Source organism: Rhineura floridana, chromosome 1 (genome assembly GCF_030035675.1).
Source record: "Rhineura floridana isolate rRhiFlo1 chromosome 1, rRhiFlo1.hap2, whole genome shotgun sequence".
Classification (NCBI taxonomy): Eukaryota; Metazoa; Chordata; class Lepidosauria; order Squamata; family Rhineuridae; genus Rhineura; species Rhineura floridana.
This window is the reverse complement of record NC_084480.1, coordinates 323427792-323453786: the sequence shown is the minus strand read 5'-3', so window position 1 is coordinate 323453786 and position 25995 is coordinate 323427792. Positions and strand designations below refer to the sequence as shown.

General features: G+C 44.6%; 1 protein-coding gene across 2 annotated transcripts in view; it reads right to left on the bottom strand.

Annotated features, from left to right (window-relative positions):
- The window catches only part of MAPK15 (mitogen-activated protein kinase 15), a 31560-nt gene extending 18056 nt beyond the window's left edge, over positions 1–13504 (bottom strand). For both annotated transcript variants that reach the window (XM_061607306.1, XM_061607307.1), the window contains exons 1-5: positions 13336–13504; positions 13141–13239; positions 3884–3913; positions 2699–2789; positions 162–292 (exon numbers count right to left, since the gene is read on the bottom strand). In XM_061607306.1, coding sequence (XP_061463290.1) covers positions 162–292; positions 2699–2789; positions 3884–3913; positions 13141–13239; positions 13336–13476 — 492 coding nt within the window. In that variant the 5' untranslated portion in view covers positions 13477–13504. The remainder of the gene's footprint in view (positions 1–161; positions 293–2698; positions 2790–3883; positions 3914–13140; positions 13240–13335) is intronic.
- Positions 13505–25995: the final 12491 nt, after the last annotated feature.

Sequence of the window (25995 nt, the reverse complement as noted above, 5' to 3'; positions counted from 1 at the left end):
AGGTGCTGCCACACTAAAGGTCAATAGAGTTCAACAGAAAGCAGAGTAAAAATGTAATAAAAGATAAAACAAATGACTGAGGTACCTGAAATGAGGGAGGCCTAACCCCACCCCCCACCTCCTTTCATTCAGCATATGGCTGGAGACAAAGTGCCATGTACCTTCTGGTCCCTATGAATGACGTTTCCCGAGTGGATGAATTTGGTGGCTTTTAACAGCTGATACAGGATGTAACACTTATGAATATCTTTCAGTAAATTCCCCTTCTTGATCACAGCATGCAAGTCGGTCTCTGAAACGGGGGACAGCAGAGACACAGTGGGTACCTGGCACCACGTTGACCACAAGCCCTGGCCCTTCTGCTAGGCCGTGTCTAACCCCTGGCCTATAAGTGTTATCCCAAATGTTTCAGCCAAGTGGCTTGCAAAAGCTTTGGAACATAACATGGGGCTCCCACGGATAACTTGAAAGCAAAGGCACCTGCTGGCAGGCAGCCACTTCACTGGTAGGGCTCTGCCACCCTTTGTAAACCTTACACTGAAGACATCTATTGTTATTGCTTCCAATAATATCAAGACATTCAGGAACAAATACTAGCTAACAGCAAAAGAACAAGTATAACACTGATTATAAAAACACAGCTACCCATAATTAAAATATATAGCAAACAACTGCCATCAAAACATTAAAACATCCATAATTCAAATGTATAATAGAAATGGGTAACAGTCGGAACAGCAATACAAAGCCAGTAGGTTTGGGTCAGGAGATTGGGGGAACGTTTGTCAAGAGCTGACAGGATGCCAGTACCGATGAGGCCTCTCATAGTTCAGCAGGGAGGGCATTCCACAGCACTGGTGCCACCAGTGAAAAAGCCCACCTTCGTGTTTCCACAAGCCAATCATCATCAGGCTGCGGCGGAACTAACCGGGTTCCGTCTGCTGACCTTAATGTCCTTCTTACTGGGCAGTGGAGAAGACGGTCTTTCAGGTAACCCGGTCCAGAGTTGTTTAGGGCTTTGTATGTAAGTAACAGGAATTTAAAACTGGTTTGGTGGCCAACAGGCAGTCAGCGCAGATCCCTTAGCACTGGTGTGATTTGTGCACCACTCACCACCCAGGCTGTGGCATTCTGCACCAGCTGCAGCCTCCAACCAGCCGTAACCGAAGCCCCACATAGAGTGCATTATAGTAGTCCAAAAGTGAGGTTTATTTACTTATTTATTCTTATTTATTTAGACAATTTATATACTGCTTATATTTAAATAATAAAACTCTAAGTGGCGTACAACGTAAGTTAAAATATCTTAAAACAGCAAATACAAAAAAGCCCACAATTGATAAAATACAATTAATAACTGAACAAACATCCACTTTACTATCAACACCGCATGTCTCACAGTGGCCAAATTATCCCTTGTCCAGGAAAGGGTGCAGTTGATGCACTAACCAAAACTGGTGGTAGGTGCTCTTCGCCACAGAGGCCACCCAGGCTTCCACAGGCTATGATGGTTCCAAGAGCACTCCTAAACTGTGTGCCTCTTCCTTCAGAGGGAATGCAACCTCATCTAGAATGTGCAAACTCCCCAATTCTAAAACCCAGAAACCACTTATCCATAATCCCTCTGTCCTAGCAAGATTCAGCTTCAGTCTACTGGCCCTCATCCACCCCACCACTGCATCAAGGCACTAGTTCATATGCGGGAGTTGCCCTCATGGCTCAGGAGAGAGCAAGCAGAGACAAAGGTGTCTCCTCTCTCTCAGACAGTTGGAGAAGAGAAGAAAGGCAGATAAGCTTCCCTAAAACATATCAGTCTAGTGACGGAAGGAAGTCAGGCAGAGCATCACAGGCAAAGGTAGTCAAGCCTAGCCATCTGGAGGACCCTAACTCTATCTCCCTTCTGCAACATAAACAAAAGAACAGGAGTTGCTCTTGCCCCACTTCCAACAGGTCAACTCCCTCATCTATGATTACATCATAGATAAGGATGGTCTTATTATGCACTGGCCTGGCACTAAGTGACAGCACCACCAGACAAGGAGTCTCAGTAGCTAAGTGACCAGGTCTCTAGAAGGTAGAGTCAGTAGGGGGAACGGCCTGAAGCCATTGTCCCCTTGTATTTTTCTGATCCTTATCACTGACCGTGCTATACCTCCCTCTCCCAGAGACAACTTGTAATGGGATGTCGCTTGCTTATAAGCTCACTCACCACAATTAACTACTTTCTTGTTACCTGCGTATGTAGCCAGGAACTACTAATCTAAACTTTCACCAAAGTGGCTGCTCCCCTCGGCACTCCCCACCCCCACTGAGAGGCCAAGTTGGACACTGCCCCCCCCCGCTGCTCCCACCTCCCACTCAGGAGACATTGATTCACTCCAGAAGGAGGCATTCCCGCCCTTGTTACTCCCCAAATGAGCAACTCTTAAGGGTAATTCCCTTTGTTGTCTCCCCCTTGGATGTCACCCCTGCGAGGGTAACCAACCTGGACCTGGTGGCATGTCTTTTATAAGGCTGTGGGCCAATCAACCTGATAAGGGCTAGCTGTTTTCAGCCTTCTCCACTTCCCTCACTTATTAACATTTAGCCTGCATTGAAAACATTCTGGTAAATATACAATTTTACTCTAGCTTCCTTGCTCCCCTTCTTCAAAGTCACCTCCATAACAAGGCATAAGTTATACTCAGGAAAGGCTTACCCATGGACTCAAAAACCAGGTAGATGTCCTTGTCATTCTGAGCCCGGATGACATTCAAGAGCCTGATGATGTTTGGATGCTCTCCAAATTCCTACAGGAAATACAACTGTTCTTGAGAACCTTTCACCAGAGCCTGCTGATGTAGACCCACATACTCTGAGCAGCAATGAGACTGTGGATGGAACTACAGTGTGTGTGCGTGCGGGGGGGGATTAGGGGCAGAGAGAGCAGCCTGTTTATTCAATGGGATTTAGATGAGAAGATGCCCACCCCCCAAAGTCTTTGCTACTCATCTGCAGTGAGTGGATTTCCCAATCCTGACTTTGGTATAATATTCTACCAAAGCAAATGCTCTTGAGAATCATTATGCAGCCTTCCCCAATCTGATGCCCTCCAGGTGATGTTGGACTCCTACATCAGCCCCAGGAAGCATGGCCAATGATCAGGGACAACGGGAGCTGCCGTCCAACAACTTCTGGAGGCACCAGGTTGGGATGCGCTGTAGACAGAATGTCCTTCAAACACGCTACAGAGCTTCCTTTATATATTGCCTTGTTTAGGAATTATTCAGTAATCAGGCATCTCTCTTGCAGCTTTTTTCAGCAGCTACTGCAAGGACTGCAACCAAATAAGAGTCAATACACAGTCTGAGCCCAGCCACGTTGCTGCCTACCACGAAACTCTATTGCTGTCCCAGGTGCTCCAGGGAACTATGCTCTGGCCCCATTTATTGACCGGTGTGTGAGTGAGAGTGAGAGAGAGAGAGATGGGGGGGGGGAGAGAAACAAATCAATAGCAAAGAGGGGGGATGTGGCATACATTGATGTCACTCCACCTTCCCCACAAGCTACAAGACAACGCAGCTGCTTTGCATTCACAAGAGTTCGGCCCCCAGCATCTCCGGACCTGCACCTGGGATCTTGGCAAGCCGCCAGCACTGCGACAGGTGGACCCACGGTCTGCTTCGGCAGAAAACAGCTTCATATGCTCAACAGTAAAAAAGCAGCCACAGAAGCTGAAGCAGCTGAATCCAGCCCATTCTCTCCCATCTCTCAGGACACGAAGCCAAAGTAGTTTGTGCCCTGCCACAGACACCCACAGCCTCCCCCAGTGACAAGCAGGCAAAAGGGAGTTCTGGTGGCAGTGGAATCACTATGCAAAAGGCAAGAGACAATCATCACTTACCTGCAGGAACATAATCTCCCGGAATGTTCTCTGAAAATAAACACATACAACTGGTGATTAAGAAAATGGGCGGAGGACAAAGTAACCATTCAGTGTCACAATAAAGGCCTTGCAACAGGTACAAGAATGCACCAAGATGCCCCAGATATATGCACCCTACATGGACCTTACATTAGGACCATACAGCGCAAGGAACCAAGCAGGGAACCACAGAGTTGCAAGGGACCTCAAAGGCTATCTAGCTCAACCCACTGCTGATGCAAGAAATCCACTATTTCAGCATCCCTGATTATTTGTTGTCTAGCCTCCACTGAAAAACCTCCAGTGAAAGAGTGTCCACCACCATTCATGGGGCCCTGTTCCACTGCCAAGCACCTCATACCATCAGAAAGCCCTTCTTAATCTTTTGGTCTAAATCCCTTTTCTTGCCATTTAAACCCATTAGCTCTGCCCCTACTCTCTAGAGGAACAGAAAACCAATTTGCTCCATCATCTACATGGCACCCTTCAAATACTTGAAGATGACCAACATATCATCTCTTGTCCAGGCTGAACATACCCAACTCCTCTTACCTTCCTGTACAGAACTTGCTCTCAGGCCCCTTGTCACTATCTTTGCCGTCCTCCTCTATGTACTTTCCTATCTGTACATATCCTTCTCTAACTGTGGTGCCCAAAACTGGACACAGGACTCCTCCTGGTGAGGCCTGACCAAAGCAGAATAGAGCAGAGTGTCTCACTGCATCTAGAGACTCTGCTTCTGCGGACGCAACCAAGACTTGCTTCAGCCTTTCTAGTCACCACATCTCACTGCTGACTCACATTTAGCTTGTGATCTAGGAAAAGACGCAGATCCTTTTCACAAGGCAGGCATCATCCATCTGATTCTTCCAACCTAAGATTCAGTTTGGTAGTTTGGACCCAATCTCCTGGGGCCTACTTAAGAGGCGCAGCAGTCACCAACGGCAGTTCAGAGGTAGAGCCAGTCACAAAATGGCAACAGGAGGCAGCATTTGGCATACTAAGCTGGCAATTATGTTGGGAATGCTTTGGCTGACCCCCACTTTGGTTCATTCTGAGCTGAAGGGGTAAAAGCCCTAGGGTACTCTGGACTACATTTCCCACCCCACAGCCCATTTTCTGACTCTTTGTGCCTTCCTGAGTATTGTGAAATGAGCACGAAGGAAGGACCATATTTTGGCACTTTTGGAGGAATGTACAGGCCCGAATTAAATGTTATGTCACGCCTTGGCCGATTTCCCTCATGCCCAGCAGAACCACCTCACTGATCAAAGACAGCACTAGAAAACCGAACTGTTTTTTCCTCAGAGTGTCAACAAGAAATACATGCACAGCATGAGATCACTTCATACCCAGACCCTTCCCTTTTCATATTGCTGTGTAAGGGGGAAAATGGTATTGAAGAGCAGGGTTTGAGACCCAAGGTGGCAATCTAGCTCCAGCATGTATAACTACCCTCTCAAGAAACACAGCGAAAGACTTCGGGCCATAGGTGGGAAAGGGAGTCGGTGTCTTGGTGCAAACCTTGCCGTAAAGAGATACCGCCCTGCGTTTTGGCCAGAGCTCCTTCACATCACTGCAGCTGCACTCCACTGCCTACACCCTGGGCCTAGGAGAGGTAATCTCTGCTACCTCTTATTTCTTATAGCAGTAGGAACATTTTATCTCTTTAGTTTAGCATTATGAATGGGTAGGGATATTAATAAGCAATGCTGTCACACACTCAGTAATTGTGTATCGCTATTCTTCTCTTTACTTTCAATAAAAGCAAGCTTTGCTTTAGCCTGGTTTGGACCTGCATTTCTTGGGTTATACACACCATTTCAGGGCAATGCATCAGGTTTATCTCTAGCAAAAGATCCCTCTCCTCCCAAGGAGGCATGTTTAACGGGATACGTGGGGGGCAGGTTAACACACTCAGGTTCCTGTGTGCTTTACAATTACTTAGCAGCATAGTGGCAAATTTAGAAGTGCTGGGTCCCTTCATGATAGCCACACCACATCCCCTCACAGCCATGGCCCCTTCTAAGATTATACAATAAAATGAGCATTCAGTCTCTTACTTTGTTTGGAGTACATTCCCTTAGTGATGCATTGCATGTACACTGGCAAATGTACTAAGATACTGTAAGGTAAGGAACTTCCTTTGCTAAGTTATCCTTGGTTGTCATACTAAGACTCAGAGTAACTGCATTTGGGCAGAACTTAGGCATTTTAAGAGGAAATTCAAGCGTGGAAATGCCTGAACCTAACCTCTGGTGTTGGCTGCACTGTACACACATAGGCATATTAATTTGCATTTCACCTGACCATGCACAACACATATATAATAGAATATCATTAAAAGCTGACACACCCTTTCTCCCCACCCCGAATGTATTTTTCCTTTCTTTCCCTCCTCCTCCCCTACTACTCCTGGCTTTGGGCTGGAACAAAACCACACATCTTCACACCACCACCTTATTTTGTTTCTGGATTGAGAATAAGATTCCTGTTAACAAACAAACTGGAGGCCATGCAGCAGACAGACAGAGAGCCTTCACCCCAAGTTCTCCCTTCTGTTCCCCCCTCCTTTCCTCACTTTTTCTTGCTTGCTTGCTCTCCGTTATCACAAACATTCTCCTTAGTCCTTCCTGCGCATACCTTCTCCCTGCACATACCTTCTCTCACAACAACAGAGCCAATCAGCAGGAGGCAAGTCAACCACTGAGAAGACTCTTCTCAGTAGCTAACACACTCCCCCTTTCACTCTGATTGGCTCCAATCAGCAGGAAAGGACACTGGAGACACAAGAACCCTGCTGCCAAAAAAGTAAGGGGTCGAAGACACACACACCCCAGGACCGGGGATGACTACACTCCTGCTGACATTATCTATTAATATCTAATCCCACTTTGGAAGCAGCTAAATTCTTTGCCGCAGTGATTTCCTTGTGATAGGGTGTTTCATGACTCAACTTTTCTCAAGCCAAGAATTTGCCAATTCAAATGTTGTAAGCAGAGAAGGCTTTCCATTTCATATTTTCCCTCCCACCCCCTCATAATCCCAAATAATTTTACTCATCTCCGGTCATTTCTTCTTATTTCAAATTGCAATGGCCAAATTACTGGCTGGGATTCCATTTGTATCTCATATAACCCTTGTTTTAAAGCAACTGCATGTTTGTTTCCAGGTCCAATTCAACACTTAAAGCTTTAAATGACTTGGGTCCCAAATATTTGAAATACCACCTCCTTTCCTACAGACCCTCTCAGGTGTTGGGATATGAAGACGGGGCCCCCTTGGGAGTTCCACTGCCCTCAGCTTGGGTGGTGGTGGTGGCGGCCCAGGAGAGGCCATTTTCTGTTGCAGCCCCTAAGTAATGGAACTCCCTCCCCACAGAGGTATGTCTAGCAACTTCAGTGTACAGTTTTTGGTGAATGCTGAAGACACACCTCTATACCCGGACAACTGAGGTGTATATTCAATAATACGCAAAAAACCTTGCGGTTTAAGAATGTACCTATAGCCCACAGATATTTCTACCAAACTTTAAAAAGCAGAGAAATTGGGCAGCTATAGTGAATGCACCAGGGGAGCAGGAGACCTGAACTCCTCTCTGAGATATTGTACTGCCCTACAAATTTGTCAAAATGCAAACACAATTTGGGTTGGTCTTTCACAGTCCAATCCACTTGCTGTGTAGCTTGGAAGAATTTGGTAACATGTGCCTCTGAGCATATGGTGAGTGGTGGCAACACCTGCCATCTCCAAAGATGGAGAATTATATTTTTGTATGTTTGTTGGTGTTCTTCTTACTTTGCGTCTTTCCTGTGTTACTAATGTTTCTACAGAGAATCTAAACCATAAAATTTCCCCCCTCCTTATTCATCCTAGAAATCTGTGTCAAATGTATTTTTATTAATTTCAAAGCCTTTTTATTGGTCACTGTCATGTGATGGTGAAGACAGCCTTTTGTGTTTTATATTGGAAGTTATGTTCTATTTCTATTTTGGGTGCATTAACAGTTGAATCTGAAACTGCAGTTTGATGTAAAATCAGACTGATCACAACATGTTGCTACTTCAGCAATGACTCTAGCTGTTGGAAAAAAGAGGGTGCATGTTTTCAGCCTGCTATGTTTAAACCACTTTATTTAAGACAAGGTGTTCACGATCAATTAAAAACATAGAGCACATCTAGAATTTTGCTAGAATATATTTCACCTTCCACTGTCTTATCTTGTGCAAATTGAGATACTTCTGAGGTCTACTGGAGACTATTTTGCAGAAGTCAGTGCCATTATTCCACAATTATGTTTGGAGTTTTTTTAGTATAAATTTTGCAAAGTGTTGCTGTACTTCACATATTCATAGAAACAAAAGCAAAAGCAAATGATTTCCTATAGGAAACTTCACTAAAATTCCAAAGTAAATCAGACATATTTAAAGTGACCATCTCAACTATATCAACTGTCTTAATAATGTTGCTTCCTCCCGGCTAAAACAAGATCAGCACAGGACATATCTTCTTTCTATTATTTGGGCTGATTACAGGTGTTGCCACCACTCACCATATGCTCAGAGGCACGTTACCAAATTCTTCCAAGCTACACAGCAAGTGGATTGGACTGTGAAAGACCAACCCAAATTGTGTTTGCATTTTGACAAATTTGTAGGGCAGTCCAATATCTCAGAGAGGAGTTCAGGTCTCCTGCTCCCCTGGTGCATTCACTATAGCTCCCCAATTTCCCTGCTTTTTACAGTTTTGTAGAAATATCTGTGGGCTATAGGTACATTCTTAAACCACAAGGTTTTTTGCCTATTAGTGAATTTCCTTGCTTTTTAATCTGGAAGGTAAGAAATGGGATCCTGCGCAAGTTTGCTGAGAATGGATTGATCATTTGCATGCTTACTGAGTTAAGTGGGATTTACAAACAAACGCACATGGCAATCATGCTTAGAATAGGTGAAACTGACCACAGGGGATGGGGAAGGGAGGAGGGGGAGGGGTGGAAAGGCAGAGGGGAGGACTGGGATGGGAGCAGGCGGGAGGGGGAGGGGAGAAGAAGGACAGATGCGGTCATTTGCATGTTTATTGAGTTCAGTGGGATTTACTCCCGTGCAATCATGCTTAGGATAGGTAAAACTGACCAGGGGGAGTGGGACAGAGGCCTGGAGTGGGCAGGGGAGGCGGAAGAAGGAAGAGGGGAGGGGAGGAGGCAGGGAGAGGAGAGGGGAAGGAGGGAAAAGGCAGGTCTGATCATTTGTATGATTATTGAGTTGAATTGGATTTCCTCCTATGCAATCATGATTAGGATAGGTAAAACTGACCAGGCTGGGCCTGGCAAACAAGACATCTTCTGTATCTTTAAAAGTGGTGCAGAGGGAAGGGAGAATTCTACCTTGTGGTTTTTCCCATTACAATGTTGCAAGAACACCTGCACTTGGCTGACTTTCTCTTCTCCTAAAGATACAGGATCAGTCTCAGGACCTGAACCTGGCAACCCTACCTCCCACCCAAATTTAAAACAAAGCTGTCCCTGGCCACATCCACACCAGGCCTCTATTACTCTTTGGACAATCATTATTTATTTATCTATTTATTTAGTGTATTTATATACCGCCCCATAGCCGAAGCTCTCTGGGCGGTTTACAATAACTAAAAACATTAAAAATATACAAATTTAAAAACACATCCTTTAAAAATAATTTAAAATAATTTATCATGGCTTCTCTCAAAGCCATGGCTCAAAGCCAATCATGGCTTCTCTCAAAGAATCCTGGGCAGTGTAGTTAGTGAAGGGTGCTGAGAGTTGCTAGGAGACGCTCTGTTCCTCTCACAGACCTTCAATCAGAGTGTCTGACTGTTAACCATTCTCTCAGGGGAATAGGAGTCTCCTCTCAGCACCCTGAGTTCAGAACTATAAGTTTTGTAAGGTTTTGTTTTGAAATGAGCTTATGGAAAGCTTATGGAAACCATCAGAATGGAATGTGGGGGTATTTTCCATTTAACATTGCGGAATGTGAAAAATCCATGCTGGCTATAGTATACAGCCACTCTCGTGGCTGTATAATTTTTAGGACCCACCCTACTTTTTGGTGATGTTGCAATTTTAAGTTGGTTTTAATGATGTATTTTGGATACATGTGAGAAGCATGAATCAGGGAAAGTTAGAAATTGTCAAGCAAGAAATGGAGCGTATCAACATTATAATACTTGGTGTGAGTGAATTAAAATGGACAGGAATGGGACATATTCAATCAGGCAACTACAAAATATTTTATGCAGGAAATGAGAAATTAAGAAGAAACGGGGTTGCTTTAATAGTGAGAAGTGATGCAGCAAAAACAATTAAGAGCTATAATGCAAGGTCTGACCAAGTTATACCAATGAGATTGAACGGGAAACCTATTAACATAACCATCATCCAAGTCTACACGCCAACGGCAAATGCAGAAGAAGAGGAGTTGGAGAGACTGTATGCAGAAATACAGGAAGAAATTGATCACACCAAAATAAGATGTGTTGATAATCATTGGGGGGACTGTAATGCAAAAGCAGGGAACAGAGAAGAACTAGGAATTGTGGGGAAATGGGGCTTAGGAGATAGAAATGAAGCAGGAGAAAGACTTACTGAATTCTGTGAAGCCAGTAATTTGTTTCTTACAACTGAAAAGACACTGTACACGTGGATATCACCAGATGGTCAACATAGGAATTAAATTGATTATATAATTGGAAGCAGAAGATGGAGAAAAACAAGACCAAGAGCAGACTGCTGTACAGATCATGAACTGGTCATAACAAAAATCAGAGTAAAGCTAAAGAAGAAGCAATCATAATGCCAAAATACAATTTAAATAACATCCCAGAAGAATATAAAGATCAAATAAGGAACAGATTTGAGGCTATTGACAGAGAACCAGAAGAACTATGGAGTGAAGTCAGAGACGTTATCAGGAAAGAATTTAAACCAAGGGTAGGGATGCTGAATAATCAACAGGGGAACACACTGACTGACCGAGATGAAATAAAAGGAAGATGGAAGCAATACACTGAAGAACTCTATAAAAGAGATGCAAGGAACCAGAAATTTTAGAAATGTGAGGTGAAAGCTGCTCTTAAAATACTTGGAAGAAACAAAGCACCAGGAACAAATGGCATACTAACGGAGTTGCTACAAGCTACTGAGACTGAATCTGCCCAAAAATTGACAAAAATCTGTCAAGAAATATGGAAAACTAAACAATGGCCCACAGACTGGAAATGTTCAATATACATCCCAATTCTAAAGAAAGGGGATCCCAGGGAATGCATTAACTATCAAACTATTGCCTTAATATCCCATGTAAGTAAAGTAATGCTCAAGATTCTACAACAAAGGCTCTTACCATATATGGAGCAAGAAATGCCAGACGTCCAAGCTGGATTTAGAAAGGGAAGAGGTACCAGAGATCATATCGCAAACATACGTTGGATAATGGAACGGAGCAAGGAATTCCAGAAGAAAATCTCCTTGTGCTTTATAGATTGCAGCAAAGCCTTTGTTTGTGTAGATAATAAAAAAACTATGGAATGCTTTAAAGAAATGGGGGTGCCACAGCATCTGATTGTCCTGATGTGCAACCTATACTCTGGACAAGAGGCTACTGTAAGGACAGAATATGGAGACACCGATTGGTTCCCAATCAGAAAGGGTGTGAGACTGGGGCGTATTTTATCACCCTACTTGTTTAATCTATACACTGAACATATCATACGGAAAGCGGGATTTGACCAAGATGAAGGTGTGAAAATTGGAGGGAGAAATATCAATAATTTAAGATAAGCAGACGATACTATACTACTAGCAGAAAACAGTAATGATTTGAAAAGAATGCTGATGAAAGTTAAAGAGGAAAGCACAAAAGCAGGACTACAGCTGAACATCAAGAAGACTAAAGTAATGACAATAGAAGATTTATGTAACTTTGCAGTTGACAATGAAGACATTGAACTTGTCAAGGATTATCAATACCTCGGCACAGTCATTAAACAAAATGGAGGCAATAGTCAAGAAATGAGAAGAAGGCTAGGAATGGGGAGGGCAGCTGTGAGAGAACTAGAAAAGGTCCTCAAATGCAAAGATTATCACTGAACACCAGTCAGGATCACTCAGACCATGGTATTCCCAATCTCTATGTATGGATGTGAAAGTTGGACAGTGAAAAAGGTGGATAAGAGAAAAATCAACTGATTTGAAATGTGGTGTTGAAGGAGAGCTTTGTGCATACATGGACCGCAATAAAGACAAATAATTAAACCAGAATTGTCACTAGAAGCTAAAATGATGAAACTGAAGTTATCCTACTTTGGACACATCATGAGAAGACATGATTCACTAGAAAAGACCATAATGCTGGGAAAACAGAATTGATTCCATAAAGGAAGCCACAGACCTGAACTTACAAGATCTGAACAGGGTGATTCTTGACAGATGCTGTTGGAGATTTCTGATTCATAGGGTCGCCATAAGTCGTAATTGATTTGAAGGCACAGAACAACAACAAATGATGTATTTTAAACTGTTGTAACCCACCTTGGACCCTCAGGGTGAAAGGTGGGTAATTAATAATTTCACACTTAAGTTGTGTTTCTCCCCACTAGCCACCAATTTATTTCATCCACGTTCCTTGTACATACACTTCTTCCTTCTATGACCCCCTTCCTTCTCTTCAAACACACATTGAGCTCAGTACTGTCCACACTGACTGGCAGCAATGGCTCTCCAGGGTCTCAGGCAGGGGACCCTGCCTGGAGATGGTCAGGGACTGAACCTGGGACCTTCTGCATGCAAAGCAGACATGCTACCACTGAGCGACAGCCCTTCCCACCTTTCAGCTGTGGGAGGACTGGAAGAGTCCATCTGCACCAGACAGGCCTTGCTGGGCAGATGAAGGGTCAGGCTCAAAGTAAGGAAGCTTCCATTGCTTCTGCCAAGGGGGCACCTGGAACTTCTAACTGCGGATGACCACCGCAGGCAGACCTACAGATGCGTGCCCTTCCCTACAGCAGCAGCTCCTTTTTTTATCCACGGCCCCTCGGTCGTAAGGCTTCGGATGCAACAGCTTCTGCCAGACTTTACTTCTTGTCAGCAAAGGGAGATATTCACAGCATTACAACTACAGTTTGGTAAATTCAAGCGTGAGGAAAGTTTTCCACATTATTTAGAGGCAGGGAGGGGGAAGGAAGGGGCTTGTTTGTCTGTGTTTTACCTGCGCGTCGGTGCGGTTCCGGAAGGCGTCGAAGATTTTCTTGACGGCCACGGTCGAGCCTGTCTTGCGGTCAATGGCCTTCCACACGATCCCGTAAGCCTGCGGAGGACAGAGGGGAGGGGGCGTCATCGCTCCAGCCCGTCCCATCGCCTTAAGGCACACGCGGCCCCGACAACCCTTTGAACCCTCGCTTACCCCCTTGCCGAGGCGCCGCTTTATCTCGTAGCGCCGCGCCACCTGCTCCTCTACCTCGGCCGCGGCGCTCATTCTCGCAGGCGCCCACGGCTCTGCAGACCGGAAGACGAACCGCTGCTGCCTGTTGACTGCCACTGCCATGGAAACGGCAGAGAATGGCGCCGCGCATGCGCAACAGCCTGGGCCCGAGGTCCCTGCCCAACCAGAAGGGAGTCGCGCTCAAGGTCCCGCCCTCCGCCCCCTTTTCAGCACCAATCCCGTCGCGCTTCAAGCTGCAGAGGCAGCCTCGTTACCTGCAGATCCTCTTGGCGACTCAGCCGCGGCGTTAGCCGTCTCTGTGGCGGCCCCATGAGTTGTGGGCCTTCCTCCGCCCGGCACTCCGCTGTATAGTTCTTGGTGAATGCTGAACGCGTCCCTTTACCCTGGCCTTTCGGCCCTTGAGGTGCATGTCTTCAGGACCCTCACCCTGTTCCTGTGATTGTAATGTGTTTTAATTGTTTTTAATATTGTATTTTAAATTTTTTCAACCCACCCTGGGACCTACTGTGAGGTGCTGGCAATAAATATATTAACACTAATAATAATAAAATAAAGGATAGAGGGGGTGATCCCTGACTAGGGTGGGGAGTTTTATGTTCCTTTTGACCGGGTTGGGAGTAGCCCAGAAGTTCAGCCTGTCCCCTCCCGGCCAAACAAAAGTGCCGAGTTCCTGCTCCCACGCCTTATTTTGGGAGGAGAAATGTACTTTATTTGCTTTAGTTTTAAAACAAACTTATATTTATCAACCTCAGCATAATTTTTTGGTTGCAGGGTGGCTAGCAAAGCAGTGAGAAAAAGGGACAAAAGTACAATTAAAATAATATCAAATAATAAAAGTGACTTTTCAAGCAGAGAGTAAAATCAAAACTCTTCTGAGTTATAAATATTAACAGTAGCAGTTCTTAAAAGCCTGGGAAAAAAAATGTTTTTGCCTGGTGATTAAATGCTAGTTAGGAGAGAGTACTGCAAAGATGAGGAGCCTCCATTGAAAAGTCCCTGTCCCCATTCGCTACACCCTGGGGTGGAGGGGAATCTCTGAGCTGCAGCCCAAACTTGGCCCACCAGAGTCCCAGTTTGACCCATGAAGCTGTTTTGCCTCCACAAAGGATGCCTACCCCACACCTGGCATCAGCTGATGGGTGGTGAGGATGTGCCTTGCTTTGGAGAGGAAAGCAATTTCCATTGAAACCACAAGAAAACAATTTTTTCTCTCCATTTAAACAATAGTTTCAATGGAAACTGCTTCCCCCTCCTGGAGGGCTTTCAAACAGCCTCACACACCTGTATGAATCTCTGAAAACTGGAAGTCCAAGGAGCAGCATATAAAGTCCCAGCAACTGGGACTTCCAAAGCACAGCATCACCAAACATCAGTGAAGTCAGGTGATTGACAGGTGGGCAGCCCCACCCACCTGTGAAATTTGGCCCACTAGGATCAGGGAGATAAGTATCCGGCCTACTTGCCAGAAAAAAAATCCCCACCCCTGCGCTACATGCTACCTCAGATGACTATTTCAGCGGACAGGTGGAATGATGGCTGACAAAGTAGTCTAGTAGGTATTGGGATCTTAAGCCATGTATGGCTTTAAAAGTTAAAACCAATACTTTGAATTGAGCTCAGAAATTTATTATGTGCCCATGGAGTTGTTTCAACGCAGGGGAGATATGATCTCTTCATTGTGTCCTGGTTAGCAGTCTGGCTGCGATGTTCTGGACTAGTTGCAGTTTCCAAGGTGTCCCATGTAAAGCACTAGAAGTTACCAGGACATGAATAACTGACCAGACTTCCTGTGTCCAAGAGGGTTGCAGTTGTCATATCACCTTCAACTGACAGAAGGCCCTTTGTTACACCAAGGGAAATTCAAGTGACAGAGATGAATTTTGTTAGCACTCCCAGACCCTGTACCTGATCCTTAGGAGCATGTAATCTGAATTGTCCAGGGGCTATTACACTCTGGCCCCAGGGACAAGGTAGAACCATCTGAGGACCGCTGTAATAAATTTGCTAGGCACTTCCAGGATAAAATCTTTAGCATCTGCCAGGACTTAGACTCCAGTGTTATAGCAGATGAATCAAGCGAGGTATCCAGAGCACAGCCTTGTCCCGATTTCTTGGATGAGTTTCAGCTGGTGCAGCTTGAGGACATTGACAAGGTGCTTGGACAGGTTCGTGCAACCACTTCTGTGCTGGATCCTTGCCCTTCTTGGCTAATAAAAGCTAGCAGGGATGGAACAGCCGGCTGGGCCAGGGAGGTGATTAATGCCTCTCTGCGAGAGGGGGTGGTCCCTGGCTGCCTGAAAGAGGCAGTAATGAGACCACTCCTGAAGAGGCCCTCCCTGGACCCAGAAAATCTTAATAACTATAGGCCGGTAGCAAATGTTCCATTCCTGGGCAAGGTCCTGGAACAAGTGGTTGCAGGCCAGCTCCAGACACTCTTGGATGCGACCGATTATCTGGATCCATTTCAGTTGGGTTTCAGGCCTGGTTTTGGCACGGAAACAGCCTTGGTCGCCCTGTGTGATGACCTTTGTCGGGAGAGAGACGGGGAGTGTGACTCTGTTGATTCTCCTTGATCTCTCAGCGGCTTTCGATACCATCGACCATGGGTATCCTTCTGGGGAGACTAGCTGAGTTGGGAGTGGGAGGTACTGCATTGCAGTGGTTCCGCTCCTACTTGGCAGGTCGCTCCAGAAGGTGGTGCTTGGGGAACATTGCTCGGCACCCTGGACTCTCCAGTATGGGGTTCCGCAGGGGTCAGTTCTGTCCCCCATGCTGTTCAACATCTACATGAAACCGTCGGGTACGGTCATCCGAAGCTTTGGAGTGCGTTGCCATCAGTATGCTGATGACACACAGCTCTATTTCTCCTTTTCATCCTCTTCAGGTGAGGCTGTCAATGTGCTGAACCGGTGCCTAGCTGCAACAATGGACTGGATGAGGGCTAATAAACTGAGGCTCAATCCAGACAAGACTGAGATGCTGCTAGTGGGTGGTTCTTCTGACCAGATGGTGGATGTCCATAAGAACATAAGAAGAGCCTGCTGGATCAGGCCAGTGGCCCATCTGGTCCAGCATCCTGTTCTCACAGTGGCCAACCAGGTGCCTGGGGAAGCCCGCAAGCAGGACCCGAGTGCAAGAACACTCTCCCCTCCTGAGGCTTCCGGCAACTGGTTTTCAGAAGCATGCTGCCTCTGACTAGGGTGGCAGAGCACAGCCATCACAGCTAGTAGCCATTGATAGCCCCGTCCTCCATGAATTTGTCTAATCTTCTTTTAAAGCCATCCAAGCTGGTGGCCATTACTGCGTCTTGTGGGAGCAAATTCCATAGTTTAACTATGTGCTGAGTAAAGAAGTACTTCGTTTGTCTGTCCTGAATCTTCCAACATTTAGCTTCTTTGAATGTCCACGAGTTCTAGTATTATGAGGGAGAAAAACTTTTCTCTATCCACTTTCTCAATGCCATGCATAATTTTATACACTTCTATCATGTCTCCTCTGACCCGCCTTTTCTCTAAACTAAAAAGCCCCAAATGCTGCAACCTTTCCTCGTAAGGGAGTCGCTCCATCCCCTTGATCATTCTGGTTGCCCTCTTCTGAACCTTTTCCAACTCTAGAATATCCTTTTTGAGATGAGGCAACCAGAACGGTACACAGTATTCCAAATGCGGCCGCACCATAGATTTATACAACGGCATTATGATATCGGCTGTTTTATTTTCAATACCTTTCCTAATTATTGCTAGCATGGAATTTGCCTTTTTCACAGCTGCCGCACACTGGGTCGACATTTTCATCGTGCTGGCCACTACAACCCCGAGGTCTCTCTCCTGGTCGGTCACCGCCAGTTCAGACCCCATGAGCGTATATGTGAAATTAAGATTTTTTGCTCCAATATGCATAATTTTACACTTGTTTATATTTAATTGCATTTGCCATTTTTCCACCCATTCACTCCGTTTGGAGAGGTCTTTTTGGAGCTCTTCGCAATCCCTTTTTGTTTTAACAACCCTGAACAATTTAGTGTCGTCAGCAAACTTGGCCACTTCACTGCTCACTCCTAATTCTAGGTCGTTAATGAACAAGTTGAAAAGTACAGGTCCCAATACCGATCCTTGAGGGACTCCACTTTCTACAGCCCTCCATTGGGAGAACTGTCAGTTTATTCCTATCTGCTTTCTGCTTCTTAACCAATTCCTTATCCACAAGAGGACCTCTCCTCTTATTCCATGACTGCTAAGCTTCCTCAGAAGTCTTTGGTGAGGTACCTTGTCAAACGCTTTTTGAAAGTCTAAGTACACTATGTCCACTGGATCACCTCTATCTATATGCTTGTTGACACTCTCAAAGAATTCTAGTAGGTTACTGAGACAGGACTTTCCCTTACAGAAGCCATGCTGGCTCTGCTTCAGCAAGGCTTGTTCTTCTATGTGCTTAGTTAATCTAGCTTTAATAATACTTTCTACCAGTTTTCCAGGGACAGAAGTTAAGCTAACTGGCCTGTAATTTCCGGGATCCCCTCTGGATCCCTTTTTGAAGATTGGCATTACATTTGCCACTTTCCAGTCCTCAGGCACGGAGGAGGACCCGAGGGACAAGTTACATATTTTAGTTAGCAGATCAGCAATTTCACCTTTGAGTTCTTTGAGAACTCTCGGGTGGATGCCATCCGGGCCCAGTGATTTGTCAGTTTTTATATTGTCCATTAAGCCTAGAACTTCCTCTCTCATTACCACTATTTGTCTCAGTTCCTCAGAATCCCTTCCTGCAAATGTTAGTTCATGTTCAGGGATCTGCCCTATATCTTCCACTGTGAAGACAGATGCAAAGAATTCATTTAGCTTCTCTGCAATCTCCTTATCGTTCTTTAGTACACCTTTGACTCCCTTATCATCCAAGGGTCCAATCGCCTCCCTAGATGGTCTCCTGCTTTGAATGTATTTATAGAATTTTTTGTTGTTGGTTTTTATGTTCTTAGCAATGTGCTCCTCAAATTCTTTTTTAGCATCCCTTATTGCCTTCTTGCATTTCCAACCTGTCCTGGATGGGGTTGCACTCCCCCTGAAAGAGCAGGTTTGTAGCTTGGGGTTCTCCTAGAATCATCTCTGTCACTTGAGGCTCAGGAAGCCTCAGTGGCACGGAGTGCCTTCTACCAACTTCGGTTGGTGGCCCAACTACGTCCCTATCTGGACAGGGATAACCTGGCTTCAGTTGTCCATGCTCTGGTAACCTCCAAATTAGATTACTAATTAGATGACACACAGCTCTATTTCTCCTTTTCATCCTCTTCAGGTGAGGCTGTCAATGTGCTGAACCGGTGCCTAGCTGCAACAATGGACTGGATGAGGGCTAATAAACTGAGGCTCAATCCAGACAAGACTGAGATGCTGCTAGTGGGTGGTTCTTCTGACCAGATGGTGGATGTCCATAAGAACATAAGAAGAGCCTGCTGGATCAGGCCAGTGGCCCATCTGGTCCAGCATCCTGTTCTCACAGTGGCCAACCAGGTGCCTGGGGAAGCCCGCAAGCAGGACCCGAGTGCAAGAACACTCTCCCCTCCTGAGGCTTCCGGCAACTGGTTTTCAGAAGCATGCTGCCTCTGACTAGGGTGGCAGAGCACAGCCATCACAGGTAGTAGCCATTGATAGCCCCATCCTCCATGAATTTGTCTAATCTTCTTTTAAAGCCATCCAAGCTGGTGGCCATTACTGCGTCTTGTGGGAGCAAATTCCATAGTTTAACTATGTGCTGAGTAAAGAAGTACTTCGTTTGTCTGTCCTGAATCTTCCAACATTTAGCTTCTTTGAATGTCCACGAGTTCTAGTATTATGAGGGAGAAAAACTTTTCTCTATCCACTTTCTCAATGCCATGCATAATTTTATACACTTCTATCATGTCTCCTCTGACCCGCCTTTTCTCTAAACTAAAAAGCCCCAAATGCTGCAACCTTTCCTCGTAAGGGAGTCGCTCCATCCCCTTGATCATTCTGGTTGCCCTCTTCTGAAACTTTTCCAACTCTAGAATATCCTTTTTGAGATGAGGCAACCAGAACGGTACACAGTATTCCAAATGCGGCCGCACCATAGATTTATACAACGGCATTATGATATCGGCTGTTTTATTTTCAATACCTTTCCTAATTATTGCTAGCATGGAATTTGCCTTTTTCACAGCTGCCGCACACTGGGTCAACATTTTCATCGTGCTGGCCACTACAACCCCGAGGTCTCTCTCCTGATCGGTCACCGCCAGTTCAGACCCCATGAGCGTATATGTGAAATTAAGATTTTTTGCTCCAATATGCATAATTTTACACTTGTTTATATTGAATTGCATTTGCCATTTTTCCACCCATTCACTCCGTTTGGAGAGGTCTTTTTGGAGCTCTTCGCAATCCCTTTTTGTTTTAACAACCCTGAACAATTTAGTGTCGTCAGCAAACTTGGCCACTTCACTGCTCACTCCTAATTCTAGGTCGTTAATGAACAAGTTGAAAAGTACAGGTCCCAATACCGATCCTTGAGGGACTCCACTTTCTACAGCCCTCCATTGGGAGAACTGTCAGTTTATTCCTATCTGCTTTCTGCTTCTTAACCAATTCCTTATCCACAAGAGGACCTCTCCTCTTATTCCATGACTGCTAAGCTTCCTCAGAAGTCTTTGGTGAGGTACCTTGTCAAACGCTTTTTGAAAGTCTAAGTACACTATGTCCACTGGATCACCTCTATCTATATGCTTGTTGACACTCTCAAAGAATTCTAGCAGGTTACTGAGACAGGACTTTCCCTTGCAGAAGCCATGCTGGCTCTACTTCAGCAAGGCTTGTTCTTCTATGTGCTTAGTTAATCTAGCTTTAATAATACTTTCTACCAGTTTTCCAGGGACAGAAGTTAAGCTAACTGGCCTGTAATTTCCGGGATCCCCTCTGGATCCCTTTTTGAAGATTGGCGTTACATTTGCCACTTTCCAGTCCTCAGGCACGGAGGAGGACCCAAGGGACAAGTTACATATTTTAGTTAGCAGATCAGCAATTTCACCTTTGAGTTCTTTGAGAACTCTCGGGTGGATGCCATCCGGGCCCGGTGATTTGTCAGTTTTTATATTGTCCATTAAGCCTAGAACTTCCTCTCTCATTACCACTATTTGTCTCAGTTCCTCAGAATCCCTTCCTGCAAATGTTAGTTCATGTTCAGGGATCTGCCCTATATCTTCCACTGTGAAGACAGATGCAAAGAATTCATTTAGCTTCTCTGCAATCTCCTTATCGTTCTTTAGTACACCTTTGACTCCCTTATCATCCAAGGGTCCAATCGCCTCCCTAGATGGTCTCCTGCTTTGAATGTATTTATAGAATTTTTTGTTGTTGGTTTTTATGTTCTTAGCAATGTGCTCCTCAAATTCTTTTTTAGCATCCCTTATTGCCTTCTTGCATTTCCAACCTGTCCTGGATGAGGTTGCACTCCCCCTGAAAGAGCAGGTTTGTAGCTTGGGGTTCTCCTAGAATCATCTCTGTCACTTGAGGCTCAGGAAGCCTCGGTGGCACGTGCCTTCTACCAACTTCGGTTGGTGGCCCAACTACGTCCCTATCTGGACAGGGATAACCTGGCTTCAGTTGTCCATGCTCTGGTAACCTCCAAATTAGATTACTGCAATGCACTCTACGTGGGGCTGCCTTTGAAGACGGTTGGGAAACTGCAGCTTGTGCAAAAAGCAGCCAGATTGGTAACAGGGACCAGACGGTCCGAACATATAAAACCGATTCTGGCCTACTTGCATTGGCTGCCTGTATGTTTCCGAGCTTGATTCAAGGTGCTGGTTTTGACCTATAAAGCCTTACGTGGCTTAGGACCACAATACCTGATGGAACGCCTCTTCTGATACGAAACCACCCGTACACTACGTTTTGGAATGCAAAAGTAGGGAACAGAGAAGAACTAGGAATTGTGGGGAAATGGGGCTTAGGTGACAGAAATGAAGCAGGAGACTTATTGAATTCTGTGAAGCCAATGATTTGTTTCTTGCCAACACATTTTTTGAACAACCAAAAAGACAACTGTACACGTGGACATCACCAGATGGTCAATACAGGAATAAAATTGATCATATAATTTGAAACAGAAGATGGAGAAGTTCCATACTTTCTGCAAAAACAAGATCAGGAGCAGACTGCGGTACAGATCATGAACTGATCGTATCGAAAATAAGAGTAAAGCTAAAGAAGAACAAAGCACTCATAATGCCAAAATACAATTTAAATAACATACCAGAAGCATATAAAGATCAAATAAGGAACAGGTTTGAGGCTTTAAACTTAGTTGACAGAGAACCAGAAGAACTATGGAATGAAGTCAGGGACATTATCAGGGAAGAATGCAAAAAGACAATACCTCTTGTTAAAAAGAGAGAAAGACCTCAATGGATGACTGAAGAAACTCTTAAAACAGTTAAAGAGAGAAGGAAAGCAAAAGCAAAAGGAGATAGAAACACGGTCAGAACCCTAAATGCAACTATACAATGACTAGTACGTAGGGACAAAGAAAACTATTACAATAGTTATTGTATAGAAATAGAAAAGGACAACAAAATGGGAAGAACAAGAGCCCTATTCCAAAAGATTAGAGAAATGAAAGGGAAATTTAAACCACGAGTACGGATGTTGAATAATCAACAGGAACACACTGACTGACCGAGAAGAAATAAAAGGAAGATGGAAGCAATATACTGAAGAACTCTATAAAAGAGATGCTCAGATGACAGATTCATTCACAGAAGAACCATATGATGAAGAAGCAGAAATTTTAGAATGTGAGGTGAAAGCTGCTCTTAAAATTCTTGGAAGAAACAAATCACCAGGAATAGACAGCATACCAATAGAGTTGCTACAAGCTACTGAGACTGAATCTGTCCAAATTTTGACAAAAATCTGTCAAGAAATATGGAAAACTAAACAATGGCCCACAGACTGGAAGCGTTCCATATGCATCCCAATTCCAAAGAAAGGGGATCCCAGAGAGTGCAGTAATTACCGAACTATTGCCTTAATATCCCATGCAAGTAAAGTAATGCTCAAGATTCTACAAGAAAGGTTCTTACCATATATGGAGCAAGAAATGCCAGACGTCCAAGCTGGATTTAGAAAGGGAAGAGGCACCAGAGATCATATTGCAAACATACGTTGGATAATGGAACGGAGCAAGGAATTTTAGAAGAAAATCACATTGTGCTTTATAGACTACAGCAAAGCCTTTGACTGTGTAGATCATGAAAAACTATGGAATGCTTTAAAAGAAATGGGGGTGCCACAGCATCTGATTGTCCTGATGTGCAACCTATACTCTGCACAAGAGGCTACTGTAAGGACAGAATATGGAGAAACCAATTGGTTCCCCATCGGAAAGGGTGTGAGACAGGGGTGTATTTTATCACCCTATTTGTTTAATCTGCACGCAGAACATATCATATGGAAAGTGGGATTGGACCAAGATGGAGATGTGAAAATTGGAGGGAGAAACATCAATAATTTATGATATGGAGACGGTACCATACTCTTAGCAGAAAGCAGTAATGATTTGAAAAGAATGCTGATGAAAGTGAAAGAGGAAAGCACAAAAGCAGGATTACAGCTGAACGTCAAGAAGACTAAAGTAATGACAACAGAAGATTTATGTAACTTTAAAGTTGACAATGAGGACATTGAACTTGTCAAGGATTATCAATACCTCGGCACAGTCATTAACCAAAATGGAGACAATAGTCAAGAAATCAGAAGAAGGCTAGGACTGGGAAGGGCAGCTGTGAGAGAACTAGAAAAGGTCCTCAAATGCAAATACGTATCACTGAACACCAACGTCAGGATCATTCAGGCCATGGTATTCCCAATCTCTATGTATGGATGTGAAAGTTGGACAGTGAAAAAGGCGGGTAAGAGAAAAATCAACTCATTTGAAATGCGGTGCTGGAGGAGAGCTTTGCCCCCAAATTATGGAATGATATTCCTGAGGTGCATCTGGCGCCAACACTGTTATCTCTTTGGCGCCAGGTCAAGACTTTCCTCTTCTCCCAGGCATTCTAGCATGTTTTATACACGGTTTAAATTTTTTAATTGTGTTTTAAATTGTTTTTATAAGATCTGTTTTAAATTGTATTTGTTTTAATGTTTTTAGTTACTGTAAACCGCCCAGAGAGCTTCGGCTATGGGGCGGTATACAAGTATAATAAATAAATAAATAAATAATCCCGTGAAGAACTGATAGGACACCACCATCCTGAGCATACAAACTGCCAAGAAAGAGCACCTCCATCTTGTCAGGATTGTCTCATTTCTGACCATCTTCTACCTAGCCCATCACTACTTCACCTTCCTCACCTTGTTTAACTGAGAAAAAAGACAGCTGAGTGTCATACAGAACCATACAATCATAGAATAGTAGAGTTGGAAGGGGCCTATAAGGCCATCAAGTCCAACCCCCTGCTCAATGTAGGAATCCAAATCAAAGCATTCCTGACAGATGGCTGTCCAGCTGCCCCTTGAATGCCTCCAGAGTCGGAGAGCCCACTATCTCTCTAGGTAATTGATTCCATTGTTGTATGGCTCTAACAGGAAGTTTTTCCTGATGTCCAGTCGAAATCTGGCTTCCTGCAACTTGAGCCCATTATTCCGTGTCCTGCACACTGGGACAATCTGTCTTCACAGTGGAAGACATAGGGCAGATCCCTGAACCTGATCTAACATTTGCAGGAAGGGATTCTGAGGAACTGAGACAAATAGTGGTAACGAGAGAGAAAGTTCTAGGCTGAATGGACAATATGAAAACTGACAAATCACTGGGCCCGGATGGCATCCACCCGAGAGTTCTCAAAGAACTCAAATGTGAAATTGCTGATCTGCTAACTAAAATATGTAACTTGTCCTTCGGGTCCTCCTCCGTGCCTGAGGACTGGAAAGTGGCAAATGTAACACCAATATGCAAAAAGGGATCCAGGGGGGATCCCGGAAATTACAGGCCAGTTAGCTTAACTTCTGTCCCTGGAAAACTGGTAGAAAGTATGATTAAAGCTAGATTAACTAAGCACATAGAAGAATAAGCTTTGCTGAAGCAGAGCCAGCATGGCTTCTGCAAGGGAAAGTCCTGTCTCAGTAACCTATTAGAATTCTTTGAGAGTGTCAACAAGCATATAGATAGAGGTGATCCAGTGGACATAGTGTACTTAGACTTTCAAAAAGCGTTTGACAAGGTACCTCACCAAAGACTTCTGAGGAAGCTTAGCAGTCATGGAATAAGAGGAGAGGTTCTCTTGTGGATAAGGAATTGGTTAAGAAGCAGAAAGCAGAGAGTAGGAATAAACGGACAGTTCTCCCAATGGAGGGCTGTAGAAAGTGGAGTCCCTCAAGGATCAGTATTGGGACCTGTACTTTTCAACCTGTTCATTAATGACCTAGAATTAGGAGTGAGCAGTCAAGTGGCCAAGTTTGCTGACGACACTAAATTGTTCAGGGTTGTTAAAACAAAAAGGGATTGCGAAGAGCTCCAAAAAGACCTCTCCAAACGGAGTGAATGGGTGGAAAAATGGCAAATGCAATTCAATAGAAACAAGTGTAAAATTATGCATATTGGAGCAAAAAATCTTAATTTCACATATACGCTCATGGGGTCTGAACTGGCGGTGACCGACCAGGAGAGAGACCTCGGGGTTGTAGTGGACAGCACGATGAAAATGTCGACCCAGTGTGCAGCAGCTGTGAAAAAGGCAAATTCCATGCTAGCAATAATTAGGAAAGGTATTGAAAATAAAACAGCCGATATCATAATGCCATTGTATAAATCTAAGGTGTGGCCGCATTTGGAATACTGTGTACCGTTCTGGTTGCCTCATCTCAAAAAGGATATTCTAGAGTTGGAAAAGGTTCAGAAGAGGGCAACCAGAATGATCAAGGGGATGGAGCGACTCCCTTACGAGGAAAGTTGCAGCATTTGGGGCTTTTTAGTTTAGAGAAAAGGCGGGTCAGAGGAGACATGATAGAAGTGTATAAAATTATGCATGGCATTGAGAAAGTGGATAGAGAAAAGTTTTTCTCCCTCTCTCATAATACTAGAACTCGTGGACATGCAAAGAAGCTGAATGTTGGAAGATTCAGGACAGACAAAAGGAAGTACTTCTTTACTCAGCACATAGTTAAACTATGGAATTTGCTCCCACAAGACGTAGTAATGGCCACCAGCTTGGATGGCTTTAAAAGATTAGACAAATTCATGGAGGATGGGGCTATCAATGGCTACTAGCCGTGATGGCTGTGCTCTGCCACCCTAGTCAGAGGCAGCATGCTTCTGAAAACCAGTTACCGGAAGCCTCAGGAGGGGAGAGTGTTCTTGCACTCGGGTCCTGCTTGCGGGCTTCCCCCAGGCACCTGGTTGGCCACTGTGAGAACAGGATGCTGGACTAGATGGGCCACTGGCCTGATCCAGCAGGCTCTTCTTATGTTCTTATGATCAAGAAGAGATCCCGGCCCTCCTCTATGTGACAACCTTTCATGTGTCATAGGCATGTTAATGGCATCCAGCTCCCAATTATATGAAGACCTCATTCAGCAGCTTCATGCAAATATTGGACAACATGGGGGACAG